This window comes from Passer montanus, unplaced genomic scaffold (assembly GCF_014805655.1).
Source record: "Passer montanus isolate IOZ18808 unplaced genomic scaffold, ASM1480565v1 scaffold2, whole genome shotgun sequence".
NCBI lineage: Eukaryota > Metazoa > Chordata > Aves > Passeriformes > Passeridae > Passer > Passer montanus.
In genome coordinates, this window is record NW_024366591.1 from 11,748,574 (window position 1) to 11,765,328 (window position 16,755).

General features: G+C 35.5%; 1 protein-coding gene across 12 annotated transcripts in view; it reads right to left on the reverse strand.

The window, feature by feature from the left end:
- RGS7 (regulator of G protein signaling 7) overlaps positions 1 to 16,755 on the reverse strand; it is a 258,434-nt gene that overhangs the window by 92,073 nt on the left and 149,606 nt on the right. For all 12 annotated transcript variants that reach the window (XM_039707030.1, XM_039707019.1, XM_039707022.1 and 9 more), the window contains one exon: positions 7,485 to 7,535. In XM_039707030.1, the coding sequence (XP_039562964.1) occupies positions 7,485 to 7,535 (51 nt within the window). The remainder of the gene's footprint in view (positions 1 to 7,484; positions 7,536 to 16,755) is intronic.

Below are 16,755 nucleotides of genomic sequence, written 5' to 3' on the forward strand. Positions count from 1 at the left end.
GGAGAGGAGAGGAGAGGAGAGGAGAGGAGAGGAGAGGAGAGGAGAGAGGTTGAAAAAAATGACTGAGTGCCTAGGGATATTAATCACTCCAAGATAAAATGGCAAGCAATGTCCTTGCACAGTAAATGTTGGACTGTCACTGTGCCCCTGTGTGTGGAGCAGTATTTCTCTTATTGTGCTACAGAAAAACCCTTAAAATACTCCTTAGGTCAATTATTAACAAAATCAAGAGAAAGCCTCACACTAACCTTCCAGTCATCAAATACTACATATGACATGTAAGTATCAAAACATTTTTGTTTACTTGACTATAAATAGCTGCAGCAGCTGTCAGCAAGATGAAATAGGATTTCAACTGCTTTTATTCAATTAAATTGGCCAGATTTAAAATCTCACTTCCACCTACTTGCATTTTCCATTACTATGTAACACAGTTCTTTGGCAAACAAGGAAGCAGAAATCTAATGAAGTCTCTAGACAGTTATTTAGCTGCTTTTAATTAATTATGCCAGTGTGAATTGGGAATTAGTAAATGTTCTTCCTCTTAAACCTCCAAAACTTGGTATGATCACAGAGGTTCAGAAGGAGGCTGTCAAACAGTAAGAAAACCACAAAAATTCCTAGTAACTTTAGTAGAAATGAGATAAAATAATTTATTAAGAAGGTCATTATAATTCAACTTATGCAATTAAATTACTTATTTATTTCTAAAAGTTATCAGAGTTCTCTCTAAAACAGCATACTTTGCCCTAACTTCAAGGGTAAAGATTTTAATTGTGTAATTTAGATTATGTCCTAATTTGTTCTGTGACAGGATGAAAATAATTCCTTCAAATGATGCAACAGAGCATCTGAAGTTTTTCCCAATGAAATTACTTAAAGTGCACTGATGTGTGCTTCTCTCATCTTGATCAGGTAATATTTTTACAATTGACTTTTTATCTCAGTAGGCTTGTTCAGACTTATTTTTGTAATCAGTATTCTGTATTCTAGTCAGTACTTTTTTTTCATCCTTTTCTCTCAATAAGACTCTCAAAGACCTCAGTGGAATAAAGCCCAGGCTGCCTACTGAATTGTATGCTGATTGTTGGTTTGTTTCAATTTTTAAAACCTAATTGAGTATCAGACACTGGAAATTTTAATATTAAAGGCAGTATTATTTCCTGTTAAAATAAATATCTTTGAAGTCAGCACCATGGAAGTCAGCACCAGGGCTAGTATCAAGAAAAACTAAAATTTAAAAGATTCATTTGATGCCTTGCTTTTAATCAGAGATAAGGAAGCATCAATATAGATCTGTTTTATACAGAAAATGTGTATATCACACAAGTTATAGTTGAATCATAGAACTATAGTACTGTTTGGGTTGGATGAAACCTTAAATTTCATCTAGTGTCAACCCTGCTGAAATGGTCAAGGACACCTTTCAGTAGGTCAGGTTGTCCAAAGCCAAAAGAGATGCTTTCTGAATCAGTTTTCTATTGACAATATCAGACAGGTTGGTCACAGAAGCAAACTTCACAGGACACGTGTATTTTGTCATACCAATACCTAGTACTCTCATTTTATTTTTAGAATCATTTTATTGTACAGAAAATTATGCTAGACAGCAACATATTCAATGCTTGTCATCTTTACCCATTACTCCAAGATGGACATTTATGTATAAATTTAACAGGCAAAATTTATACTTCCCAGGTAATTCAAATGTTTATAAAATTTCTTAATTACTAGGGGGGAAAAACATGAACTATTTTCATGAAATCTTGCAAAATAATGCCTCCTTAAGAAAATAACAAAGGAGGAATTTATTTAGTCATGCTTAGCATGATAAAACAGTTGCAATAGTTTGACCTATCTGGCTATGTGAAGGAAACACTTTGTCACCAATACCATGGTAACATATGTTGAATCAATATCAGTCAAAAAATTTGTATCTTCCCAACAAGAGTAAAAAACTGTGGTTTTTTAACCAGATGCCACAGTACCAAAAAGATCAGAAGAAATGACTGCTCCACCAATGAAAATTGAAAATGAGTACTGGTGTAACCTACCACCTATCTCCAAGTGAGAAAATCAAATGGCCAAACTAGGAACATATTAATAACTTTCAAAAGTGACTACATGGAAATGAGACTGTTCAAACAGTACAGGCACATTTGCAGAAAATAACATCTCACAACAGGTGGCTGTGCAGGTCTGTGTGCTCTTGGAAACACTCCTAACACATGGAGTCCACACAGGATAATAGATACGAATCTGGAAGAAGCTTCAGTGGAAAAAACATGAAATCCATTAAATCTGATATATCCTGTCACAATTGAATTGAAGACTACAATTCTGTTCACCATTTACAAAATCTCTCTATAGGCTTTGGGCAAATAAAACACCCTCTTCACCTGAACATTTACCATTGCACTCCTGGAACCTCAGGAGTGCCTAGAAGCCCACTGATTGCCACACACAGGTAAGTACCCCCTATGCTGCTTGTAATTATAGGACACCTGACCCACACATTTTTTGCATGACTATTACAATGTTAATATTATTGGTACTAAAGCATTGTCTGTAAATTCTGACATTTTCTATTCTCAAACAGAATATTTTTCTACTTTCTTCTTGTTCATCTGAGATTAAAGTCATTATTCCACTGAAATGTTACAGGATCTGACAAGCTTAGATCAAACTCACCCAGTAGAAGAAAGCTGGGAAGTTAGTTACACTAGAATTGATGAAGGTTTGTGAGGTTTGCTATGGAACAAAATGTGCCTGAATTTTTTTAAGGCATATGAAAAATGAGAGTGTCTGAGGTCCCTGGGTTCCCAGTATGAGGGGTATGGTAGGAAGGCAGTAAAAATTACTTTTACTGGGGTTTTGGATTGTTTATTTTTTTTTTAAGTCAAGATAATAAAAGTGGAGCATTCTACTCTTGCTCTACTTCCATGGGTTTTGATTAATGCAAAGACTGCAAAAATAAACATGACCTTTCCATTCTCTTCTTCATTCATTCTCATAAGAGACTCTTTTCTCTGTTAGAAATCTCTGGAAGTACCTCCCCTTTGTTTGCAGCTCTCTGCTGCTGTTTCCCAAATGGCAATAGTTTAGAACATCTTGTCTGGCTCCTGCTCTTTGCTGCTACCTTTCTGCATATCACTGGGGAAAGGACAAAACTGAGAACTGAACAATTTTTCAAGTAAACTTTTATAAACACAAATAAAAGCTCTAAAATTTTTCTTTTAACTCTTTCAAACCAGTACTGTGTATTTTCAAGGTCATTATTAGCACACCAGCTGCTGGAGAGAGACTTTACTAAAGAGGGAAAATGAAGAAACATAAACAGATGTTGTGCTACTGAGCCCTCCCCTTTTATTGCACTGGCTCAGCGACCACAGTTCACATGGATGCTGATGGGCATTTAGTTACAAATTAGTTACACCAGTATGTGAAAAGACTACATACAAAGGTGAGAACTGAAACTGAAAAATCACAGAAGGGCGTAAAAATCAAGGTAGTCTTTTTTTATAACTATAGAACTTAGACTTAGTCACATATATTTTTTCCTTCAGTGTAATTCCTGATGTCCAAGAGCAATAGCAAACTACTCCAACAGGCTGCCCAAATGAGCTGGAGCAAAGCATTGTGAATGCAGAGGTTAAGCATTCTAGAGCAGCTGCAGTGGCTCTGCTGGAGCAAACATTCAATAAAGAAATCCCTCCAGCCAAATTCAGCTGGTTTGCAGCTATGAGAAAATTAAATAAGCAACACTCAGGAATAAAGGTACTTTAAAGGAACACGAGGATTATGTCTAAATATATTATCGACACTTTAAGGCATTTTCTGGGATATATAGATTAAAATTATTCATGGGATGACTGGAAACAAGTCTTTGTGAATAACACCATTTCTCTGTGAAAAGACTGGAAAACTCATACAGTTCCTTCTCCTTTTGGAGACAACAGCATGATTTACTATTAGGATGTTGAATATTAGGGAATAGAGAAATCAAGTGTTTGCTGAAAGGACATTGAAGAAATCAGTGCAAGAACCGAGTTCAGGACTAGACCCTTGGGAATTTGAGCTAATACCTTTAAATCATTTACCCTTTTTGTTCTATTTTTCCCACTACAGATTAAAGGAACTTCAGTATCTGATGTGGTCAGTCTGGTGCATTTCACGTCATTAATGACCACTTCAAAAAAGAAAACACAATGTAGAAAAACAGAGTAGATTTTCCACATTAAGAGTAATTGGCAACATCAGTGAAGCGTCAGCACTTACCCTGTAATGGTCAATTCGACAACACATGTGTAAGTGCCAAACCACAAGCCCTTACAATTCTGTAAACTCAGTTAATTGCTTTGTTTCAGGTTGAGATCATGCTTATATTTATGCCTGAATAAAACTTCCCCATTAAAAATAACTTGGACAATTTCTGTTCCTTAAAATTTTACAGATGAATTGTAGGCTGAAACAGAAACATTTTTTAGCTACATATTGAGTAGCAAACAATGTAACAGCAACTGTACATTGCATTGTGCACAGCTATTCTGGGCACAAGCTCTGCTCCACTGAAATAACTTCAAATCTGGTACAAATTAGCAGAATCCACCTATCATCTCCAGTTTATTTTCTTGATGGATATCTACTGCAGCATCTTTCAAATATTCCACTGAAAATTATTTTCGATTTATTAAAAATTTGCATTATTTTATTGACTGGCAGTTTACAAGTTCCAACCTGGTACTACATTTTGTTAAATTGCTGTTTCCAGGTGAAAGCTTTAGACTTCTTAACACACTGAAGCAAATGTTGCTATCAGGCCTTCTTCTGCCTTATACTCTCCCACTATCCATAGTGCTGCCTACTTCATTCTCACTTAAATGGTATTGGAGTTGTATTCCCTATGCAAATAAAGGGAAAAAATGCATTTCAAAATATTACTTCTTTATATATAAAGTGTGGTAGCATCACTTTCTTCTTACTAGTTCTGTGTTTTATTAAAGGACAAGTTGACTGTAAGAGTTAGATATTCTCACCCTGGAGAACAGAAGGCTCAGGGTGGGACCTCATCACATTTTTCCAGTGCTTAGAGGACAGAAATTCTCTTCAGAAGGAGCCACACTGAGAGGATAAGGGGGCAATGAATACAAGTTGCATGGAGAAAGGTTTCAGCTATTCAATTTTTTTACAGTGAGAACAATCACTGGATGTGGTGGAGGTCCTATCAGTGGCAGTGTTCAGGATGAGAGAGGACAGAGTCCTCAGTAATCTCACCCAGGCTTGCCTCTCCATGAAAGTCTGGACCACCTGATCCTCTGAGATTCCTTCTAACCTGAGGACTCTTCTGTGAATCTCTCTACTTACCCCTTAAATCACAATTTACCTGCCTTGCTTGCATGAGTAGTTGCACAGCTTTGCACTGGTGGGTAAGGTGTGCAAGTAGTCCTTACATTTTTCTGGACAGAGTAAAATATACTCTCAAAATATGTACTCCAATCTACTCTATGTTGTTCTTGCAGGTATGTGGTTGATATCAGATTTACACAGAGATGACAATTTTCAGTGCAAACTAAGGTATTATTTATTTCTGCATCACAAAACTGCATAGCTTCACAAGTGATTTGTAGCAGGACCCTACAGGGTAGTTTTAACAGACAACTGAGTTAAACACTGATACACAGGTACAAAGCCATCAGAAGACACTGGAAATCCAAATTACAGTGACAAGAGATTGCAGAAATTAAGGGCTTTTCCACACGAGGTTCTAGATTGACTTGTCCAGAACTGAAATGAAAAGCAAGACACTTATGTATTTTGAAAAAACAGAACATTTTCAGAAGTTCTGTCATGTGAAAAGCTCTTGCTCACCATCTGTCAAGTTCACTGTCATCTGGCAATTCTGAACATTACCCAAAGGAAGCATTTAGGGCTATTTGTTTTCTGAAGAGCAGAATTTAACTAGCTCCAGATAGCTGACTTTGGACTAGGACCAAAATACATAAGACATTTTTGTCATTGTGGGTAGTTTTTTTCCATCCATGTAATCTGAGAGGATAAAACTCAGCTTCAGTTAAATTACTGTGGTGTTTTGGTTACATGTGTTAGTAGTTTGTGTGTTTGTTTAATTTTAATTGGATACGAACACAAGGAACCAAGGAGACGTGTCTTCTGTTTAGCAGAAGTTTTTCTATTCCAAATTTCGCAACAAGCAGGTAATCTGAATGACAACCTATTCCAGTATTGCAGTTCTAGATTGACAAATAAAGGTTAAGCTTCCATATCAAATAAACACAGCCTAAAAATCTTTCAAACTTTCGTAAATACAGATAGGTGAGTGTTTTGTAGCTGACAACTGAGAAATGCAATATCACACTTAGGTCACTTGAAGCCTCCACATTGTCTCCAAGAAGCAAGCATACAACACTGTTCAAAGTTGGCTAAAAACGCAGTCATCTCTCTCACATAACATGTCAATATGTTGTGAACTGACTACTTCCGAATAACAAATTATGTATTGATAGTTCTTCATTGCTCAAGTCGCAATTTTAAATACAGTGATTTTGCTTTCTGCAACGAACATACTTTGAGTTCTAATTTGACAGAAAATCACATTTTAAAAATAAAGAAAAAATTACTCCCAAAAATGTAAAAAAAAAAAAAAACCAAAACTGAAAGAAAGCAAGGAAACAACCAACTTTTAATAATTTCTGATAATTTTTAAAGAAGGATGATTATTTTTCCTCTAACCAAAAGAAAATGGGAACCTCCATAGAGTATTTTATTTCTACAATTCAGCATTTTCTACTAGAAATAATTCCTTTATGGAAAATTTCTGATCAGGTAACTAGATTCTTGTAAATCCAGGAAATAAATAATAGCTAAATACAATAACAAAACTGTGTTTCCTGCTGGGCATACAAGATACCAAGGCAGAGTTTGGAACCAAACCCTTACTTTCATGTCCCAACCCAGCTGATCAAGTAATGAACTGTTCTTCCTAATTTCTTAATTTCAAGGATTTTATTTGAATTTCATTTCAATTTAATTTCATTTATTTGAATTTCATTTCAGATGTTATAGAAATGTCCAAATTTAAGATTAGCTTTTGTCAACAGTGCGAGAATGTATTTTAATAGTTCTATTTAATTTTTGTGTATTGAAAAATTCAGTAAAAGAACTTGTATTTAAGAAACTATTTAGCATAACACTGAGTAAATTCCTCATGCACTCAAACACATTTTCTACCAAAGAACTATCATTATCATTCTCATATTGTTTCCTGATACCTGCTGCAATAAAATGGATAATCAAAATCCTCAGTATGTTAGTATAGGTTTCTAAGATTTTATGTCTGTTTAGCTATTGAAATTGTATTGGTCCAATGTTTTGTCTTGGCATTCCCAATGCAGCAGAAAACAAAGTCAGGTCAAATAATTTTGAAAAAACAAACTAGAATTCGAAGATGAGAAAAGAAGAGAAATTACCTGGGTCTTCTATCGATAAGTTCTTTGTTAACCACTGAACAATATCTGAACCTAGGAGCAAAAGAAAAGGCATTTATAGATTAGTAAGTTTTCTCTCACTATTCTTCAGATCCCTGAGGAAATTCATATTGTTCTTCCATGAAAGAGATGTACATTTTTTGCTCAGTCTATCTAGAAAAAAAAACCACTGGCCATTCTATTTTAGTTTAGTTTCTATTTTTATCTTTGTTTTACCAGTGGAACATAGAACTCCTTTAGGCTGAGACTTATAAAAAGTAAGAGAAATGCACTAAGTGTGCAACAGCAGTCTGCATTTTAAAAATTAAACTACCGCAAAATGTACATAGAAAAACACTTTATTAATCTAAGTTTCCCCACTCCCTGTGTGCACCCCGCCACCAGCCACGCTTAAAAATTAGTTTACCAGTAAAGGCAAAGCTACCTACATATGGACTACCAGAATATCAAATTCCACCTCATGCCTAAGCTCTTAACAAAATTCCTATTTCCCTCAGTGCTGAAGTGCTTTCCTTGCCACTCCAGTCTCCCTTGCTCTCTATCTATTAATTTATGCATATCTTTTCCTTTCTATTTAATTTTCTGCCTTATTTTAAGGTCCCATGCTATTGCTTACCTCCTAACACCTTTGATACCAGATTTCTTCCTGCCTTTCACACTGAGTATCCTTCCAAACTCACCTCCTAATTCCTAACCCATCTGCTCCTCTTGGGCATGCACTTCTAACAATTGCACTTCTATCACACTTTATGCCACAAGCTGAAGTCAGCCTTGTATTTCAGATAAAAAGCTACAGTTGAACTTTACCCACTGTGATTTGCAAAATAAATTACGAAGCATTGCTGCAGACAAAAAAACCAACCAAACAAACAAAACAACAAAAAATCCAAAAAAAAAGCTCCCCACATTCATAATTTGAGCAACTTAAAATTATCAAACTGGCTTAGAGGGAAAATGGGTGCAACACTGAGGGATGTTACATCTATGCTCTTCAGATTTCATGATATCTGCAGTTGAGACAAGCAATGTAATAGAGAGAGATGTCACATATTTCCTTATAGAACCAATATTTCAGTAACTCATCCATTTCCCACCAAGCATAATAACAAAACTCTTTTATAAACCTTAAAGTTAAAACAATAATAAAAATCTATACAACTTACACAAACATAAACCAAATCAAAACAATAAAATCTCTTGAATGCACTACAGTATATAAAATTAGAACGTGAAGTATATTTCCCCTGTCACTCCATAGATTCAGTTTCTTCCTGTATGGTACATACTGCATAATTTTCTTTGCTTTCCTTAAGGCAATGAAAACAGTATTTTAAAAAGGCATTTCAGAAAAGAAAGGAAATTTGCTTCTCCTTCTTGCTTTTATTACACTTAGTGAATAGCTTTTATTTTACAAAGCCCCATTGATTGTATCATAGCTTTCTATGTGTGTATGCATTACAAACTCGATTACATAGCAGTGAAAATCTCTAGAGACTTAACAACCATGTCCAGAGCAAGCATTTTTCATTGCTATGTTAAATGCCTAAATCTTGAGAAATTTTAAACGCAGCAGTAGAGTTTCTCATAGTATTTACATGGCTGTATTCCTTAAATGAGGGAATTTACCTTTGCATGCTGTTGGAGGTATACAAAGTGTTTCAGACAGATGTTACCACAAAAATATTTTATTTTTTTAAATACAATTTTAATCCTTTTTTGTACATATGAAATTTACAACATTGACACTGAAAGAAGAATTTTAGTTTAATATAAGATGAAACTTCATAAACCTCAATGACGCAGTTCCAAGCATAACTATATCTTTCTGTCAGCTGACTAGAGAAGTTAGTCAGCCCTAAATATTTTCCTAAATCTTCAAAGATCAAAGACAAAAATTAGAAAAACAAAACAGCACTTTGAAAACTGATTTTTAACTTTGTCTTCTTTCAAATCTCTCTGGTACCATATGAGAAGTTTTCTATTATTTTCATCTCACCTTCAAACACTTTTTCCTTTCTTTTGAAAACTCATACAGTGACATGCTGTATTCCTCAGTCCTCAGGTCCTGGCCTCACATTTGAGTACACATGGTCTGCACATCAGAAATTTCACCTCCGTATGTTCCAGTGTCCTTTGGCTTTTTATAAATAATAGTGGGAAATCGACTTTCTTGAAAATGGCACCATCTGATTATGAAAGTTCCTTAATGCTCTATTCACACTTTACCCTGAAGCCATTGCCCTGGCACATGAAAGCCTGGACAGAGTTTAAGCCAGCTGTTGCATCCTAACACACTGATGATTTCAGAGATATGACTCCCATGACAGATGAGTAAATATCAGCATCAACACTCTCCTTCTAGAGTAAAGGCTATTCAAGCAAAACAAACTTGCAATTTGTCATATGGCAAGTGAGAAATGCATCAGTTCATACTTCTTTGGGAGATTTTGGGGCCAGCTCTAGTCCTAAAATAATAAAGGTATTTATTTTTAGAGCTTGCTGGGTGTTTTTGTAGCTACTACTTTTAACATCTAATCAACAATACTGTCTCCCTTAATTATTCCTGTTCCCTTTTCTAAGGTTTATTACTTATGCAAATGCATTTCTAAAAGAAAAACAATTTCTCTAATTTCTTATCTCAGGAAAAAAAACCAAAAAAACACCAAGGCAGCAAAACAGGTAAAAACAGGACAATAATACTTCCTGTGAATGGAGCTTTGAAAAAAATCTGACCAGTAAATTCATGAAAGTTTTCATACGTGACACTTCACATCTATAGGAGTTATGATTCAAGACTATAAACTTCATTATAAAACTGCATTTGTAAACAAGAACTAATACTTATAGAATGAAAAATCTTTAACCTTCAAGCCTGATTCTGTCTTATCACTAGAAATCTAGCAAATAGACAAGTTAGTCAGATGACATAAATTTCATGGATGCCACTGCCTTGGTACTGGACTTACCTGAAAGGGAAAATTTCAACAATCCAAAATACAAAGTGTTTGCTGTGTCAGATACTCAGTTTCTGTATACTGTTTAATGTGTGATATCAAAGACCCAGCTATAACATTGTCAAAGCAGATTCTCAAGTTCTCCAGGTCTCCCTGCCTCACTTCCAGCAAGCAGCAAAAAAAGGCAAGTTGGCTATCAGATCTGCAAAGTGAAGAAGACTGCCGACTGAATTTTTAAATCCTAAAAAAACCTTCAGTTGTCATGCCAATTTATAAAGAAAAAAAAAAATGGTCAAGGCAAAGCAATAATTTTAATAATATCTTAAAGCTAGCAAAAGTAGAAAACAGTTGAAAAAAGGGAGTTTCTTAGACATCGAACCTGAAAGCCAAGAGTGAGATTCCTTAAATACCTGTACCTATCCTGATAAAGGCAATGAAATTCACAAGATCTTACTCAAGTCCAAAAAAAAGACAGACTTTAATCTTCTTTAAAGAAATAGGCAAAAACACATCTATATTCATATACAAATGAAAAAGACTCAGTCATGTTCTTTGTGAAATGTACTTGCTGAAGATTCTACAAGTGATTAATTTTAAATGAAATGGTCCAAAAATAGCAACTGCTGAGGCTGTCACGGGAATTTAAGAAAATATTTTTGAGGAAAACATGCTCTCTGCACTCTGCAATAGTAATTTCCAAGTCAAAGTCATAAAGGTCAGGGCAATGGTAAGGTTACCTTTCAGAGAAAATCACCTATTCTAAACAAGTCCTTACAGAATACATTTTCAAAAAGTGCTGGTTCTGACCTATAGAAGATTTCACAGGAATTATAAATCAAATTTTTGCTATGCATAGATGCAATGAGCCATGTAAGCCTTGATCTGACAGAAAAAGATATGACAGTAGTACTGCAAAAGAAAAGCAAAATTCAAAATGCTCTTTTTCAAAATTCAAAAGCATATCTAGTGGAATAAGAGACAGCTGCAAGAAAGTACATTTTATTAATCAGAATCACAAACCAATAAACCACTGAGAAACTTAATTCAATGATTTCTTACTTCATGAAGACACAGCTTCAACCTTGCAAAGCAAATAAGTCTTTTGCTGTTGATATCTTGGTTTAGTAACTGAAACATTTTTTGTCTAAAAGCAAAACCCTTTTTGCTTTTAGACATCAGAGTATCTGCAGATAATGAAGAGCGAAAGCAATGCATGAAGCTCCCCTGCTCTGCTGATAGCAAGAGAGATGGTTTTGCTGTTGACAATCAAGGCTTTTGCCATCTGAGCTCTCAAGAGCAACAAAACCATGATGGTTATGTTTGCCCAGCACTGTGAAATATGGGCAGCTGGGCTGTTTGGTGCTGAGAGGCAGGAGATGATCATTCAGGTGCTCCCTCAGGGGAGCCTCGAGGTTGGCTGGCTCAGCTTCAGTCCTGCACCACCACCTAGCCTTGGGAACCTGGAGAATTTTTTTGCAGGACAGCTCACAGTACAGAAAACTTAATAAATATTACTCTAGAAAATATCACTGTCTAAATTTAAGACAAAACTACTACTAAATTAGCTTTATTTACTACTGTATTTCCATTATTTATTTTTATTTTTTATATTGAGAAAGGAGGTTATTGGGTCATTTTAACTTCCATGTTCAATACCATCACTTCATGGTGGTACATCAGGAAATTAAGTTTAGTCACTGAAATAAACTTCAAAATCATCGATCATGACTGAAAAAAATATAATGTGCAATTTCATTTCTCACCACTGATTCAGACACAGGAAACACAGAAAGTGGATTAGATGAGCAGGGAGATTGTAAAAGCCAGTCTCTTAGGCATTCAGCACTAGCTGGTTTTTAACAAAAATTGCTGTCTAATGGAGAGGAGGACTCCACAAGAAAGGCCTTTCACTGGTGAATGGGGCAAAAATTATCTATATTCTCACTGAAGTTTTCATAATCACAAACCATAGCATATATTGCCACAGTTATATCAGCATGGATATTTTAACATTTATTTTCTTTATCTGACAAGAACTGTTTGTGTATGAATTGTTCATGCATATATCTGAAAGAAATCAAGTACTATATAGCTACAGGCAGAAGGGCAGAGGGATGAAAATCAATGGCTATATTTGGCTTAAAGTATGGAAAAATACATTATTATCCAGTACGTATACTGGATTATTCAGATTATTTTTTCCCTATGTCTATTACAGCCAAACAGAGAGAGGCTTTGCATCACTTGATTGCAGTGTCCACAGAAAGGTGAAAGAAGAATGAGGGGACTCCTCTCTGAGACTGGGTTTGCAGAAGTGCCTGAAGGATCACATATGCCATAAATTTTTACCACTCTATATTTTTAGTTAATTGTTTTTTTCTTTCTTTTCTGTATTCTTTTGGATTAATATAAAATAGATTTATAGATTTAACTTGGTAGCATTCTTTCTCATGAGTAGCAACAGAGCTGACACTGATAATTTGAATACCCTGCTGATTGCACTTACATATTTAACTTTCTGATCTTTACTATTTAAGTGGGTTGATTTTTTTAAAAGAAAAAAGGCATCATTGATCAGAATGCAATTTGATTAAGGAAATTATTCATATCCCAACTTTCACACCTATTTCTGCCACTTGTTTTTTTAGAATTATTGATGAAAACAAATGCAGAAATTTTCTGTTTTGACTTATTATAATTGAGGGTAGACCACATTTGTCTGAGTTATGTTAAGGAAGACTGTACCCAGATGCAGATTTAAAAATGTCATCTGAATAATACTAACTATGGAGAGGACATGACATATTTTAATGAAACTACTCAAGCACAAAAGTAATTGAAGTTTTCTAGTTTTAAAACAACATAAGCTGAAATATACTTTTTTCCAAAGTGAAGGTAGATAAAGGAATTTGCAGAAATAAAACCCTCAAATGAATCATCCTACTGCTTTTGAGTTGGATTCTTTCTTTCTCAGCTATAAACAGTGTTCAGAAATAATCAAGCCTAGAAGGGCAGAAAGGATCCATAATTCTGGCTAGCCCAACCTTGTGAAGAACAACATGTTGCTTGATACTGTTATGACTTTCTGCTTTAGACCAGAAAATTCATCTACGTTCCTATTGTAAAAAAGCTAACAAAGAATGCAAAAATCTCTTCCATTTCCATACCAATATGAAATAAATCAATGGTGCTGACCAACAAATTTCAGTAATGTATACCCTGGAGTCACACTGTTTCATAACCAAGCTTCAGAGCAGAAATCTGGTTTATAAACACTAAAAGGATAATTAAATACTACTTTGTACCTGTGCCACTCATTATTGTAAAAGTGGCCATCCACACAGGTCCCTGTGTCCTCCAGCAAAAGGGATTGCTGCTTCATTCCGGCAACATTTATCTCTGAAGTTTCCCAAAAGACATCCTCTACTAAAATCTCTCCCACAGCCACAAATGACCATTTTACAAGTGACACTAGCTGTGCATAACTGGCAATATACCACCAACCACTGATGAAACCCTGTAATCCCAAGGCTCTTATCCCAAGCACTAGAGTTCAGCATCTTGCTGAAGAACATTGCTCCATGCTAAACATTTGCAAGACAAGAGCAATGCTGTTTAGAAAAACTAAGTTGCATGGAAGCCATGTCACGCACGTACAGATTGTCTACTGCAAAGGAAATTTTATGTTTTTCTTCAAAATTATGTAAAGCCTCACCATCTTGATGAATCATAATAGACTATCAGTGTGCACATTTTCTCTATGTTAAAATCTTATTTGTAGGGGAAAGAGCCCATAAAATATAATTTCAAGCACCATAAACATGCCCTGAAGATATTTCATTTATGAGAAATTCTCACCTCCAAATAAAAAAGAAAACCAAAACAAAAACAAAGCAACAAGAACCAGGGGGGTAAAGCAGATTTCATTTTTAACTACTGTACGCTTTCTTCAAGCAAAACTTTTAAAAACTGAGATAAACAAGGATACCAGGAGACTTATCTGTGAGACCTACTTGATTTCCTTGTTTGACTTGTTTGTCAGAAATCTTAAATAATGCTAAAAGAAACTAAGAAGGTGATTTCCAGCTTTTCTCATCATGATACCCCTTCCTTTTTCTCTCAATCAATTCCTCTCTTTACCTTTCAAAAAGCCGCAGACACACTTGAGTACTATTAAGAGCAAAACAGCCAAGAATTCCGCTACCCATCACGTTCTTCATCTACCATCACCTTTGGAAACTCAAGCTAAATCACATCCTCCAATATAGTTCTGTATCCAATGCCAAGTGGAGGATAGGAAGCCTCCAAACACCAATCATAATGATGTGCATGCTTTTCCCAGCCACCAGTGTGTTGTGTGTAAATCAACAGGCATTGAGGCTGTTCTGCAATATCAATGCCCCACCTTGTAGGTGAGTACCTAGCCATCAGCTTAAAAGAAATTTTTTTTCTATCTTTCTCAGTAATGATGTAATTTCTTTTTGAAAGTAATGAGAAACTCCACATGGAACACAACAGTCTCTACTGTCTGCTAATTACATTCTCTAAATCATGAGGCACCTCAGTCCAAATTTCTGCTCAGACACGAGCAGTTTCAGGCCTTTGAACTTGAGTGTCTTCACCTCTGTTTTTAGGCATTCTGGTTGTGGCATTCTGGTTGTGGCTCCTTTTAATTCCTTTTGCTGGAGCTGTAGCTCTTTTGTGTTAAATAGCTTGGGAGATGAGAAGAGAAAATAAATTATTTACAGCCCTGCAGGACACCCATGTGGGAAGTTGAGCACCTGGAGTCCCCTGCCTACTGCTGTGCAGTCTGGTTAATGGGAAGTAGAACAGCACTGGCAAGTGTATCCTGGTGGAGAACACTGCAGGGTATGAATGTAAGAGCAGTCACCCTCAAAAAAAGCTGAGAAGGAAATGAATATGTGACTCCTACACCAAGTTTGACCTCCCATTCCTGAAATAACATGTAAAAGGGCAATAGTAACATCACTTTTGTCTAATTGTCTTAAACTCTCACTCTGAAAAATTAATCCAAGATTATTTCAGAAAAACTGACAATGTATTCTTAAGAGAAAGATTTGCTACTTGCCATAAATAGTTCATCTAGCCTTGTTTTTGTATCTACTGGATGTTTTACTGTGTCTTGCTGACAACGTTGTATACAGAAAAGAGGTAAATTGATAAGCGTATGTTCTTTCTCTCATACACATATCAGTGTTTGCACATTGCACTTTGATAATCTTCACAGCACAATAAAAGCTGCCTGAGTTTATCTCTGCCACAATAAAGTCTTTTGTTTTCTTATTTTTTTACATCAGCAGTTTGAAATAGAGTGTAGAACCAAAAATCCTCTAAGTTCAACAAAAAAGCTTTGTGAAACTCCTGACTATGCTTCAAGCAATTATGTATTTTTTTTATATTTCCACATTAATATCTCTAAGAAATACAATGTTTTCCTTCAGAAATGCTTCTTCCAATTCTTGTCACACTGGCCCCCAAAAGACACCCACGCACAGATGGCAGTGGAAGGAAGTGAGGAGCAATGTAATTTCTGCTAGAGACTTTTAACATCATGGAGGATTTTCACAGGGGAAAATCCTCAAGTCCTAATTCAGGGGTAATGGGAATAAATATATACATTATATTCGACTTGATTTGGGATTTTGAGTCCAGGAAGAAAGTCAGTGGGGACATAGTGACTTGCAGTTTTGACATTTGCCCAGCAACAGTGTCAATGTACTTCCTTACAAAGTGTTCTACACAATAATAGTTAATTTATACAGTTGGTTTGAAAATGGGTTTTTCCACTGTTGCTATTTCAAAACACTCTTTCAGTGACTCATGCTTTTACTGTTCTCTTTGCTTAAGACTCTCAAAACTGGTGTCCAAAAAAGAACCAGTTGATCAGCATCTATTTCCTGACTAATGCAACCTATTTAATTAGTTATTTTGACCAAAAATAGACATTTTAGAGAGATTTAGTGACGCTTAGCACAACAGCACAATGTGATGCTCTGCAGACGCTCCTGAACCACAATTTTCCCAAGAATCTGATCATTACCCAGCCACTCTCACACATACAGAAACCACTCCAACAGGAAACCTCTTCTCAGTAAAAAAAAAGTCTACAATACAGTAGTTGCACAAAATACTTATCTTCAGAGATACAATCTAGTCTAGGGACACAGGCTATAACAGAAAGTCTGAAAACATGAATTTCACAAGAAATTGCAGAATAAAAATACTATGTGTGGCCAAAGTAGTCATCTGGAAGTTTTCATTCTTTATTCCCATTGTTC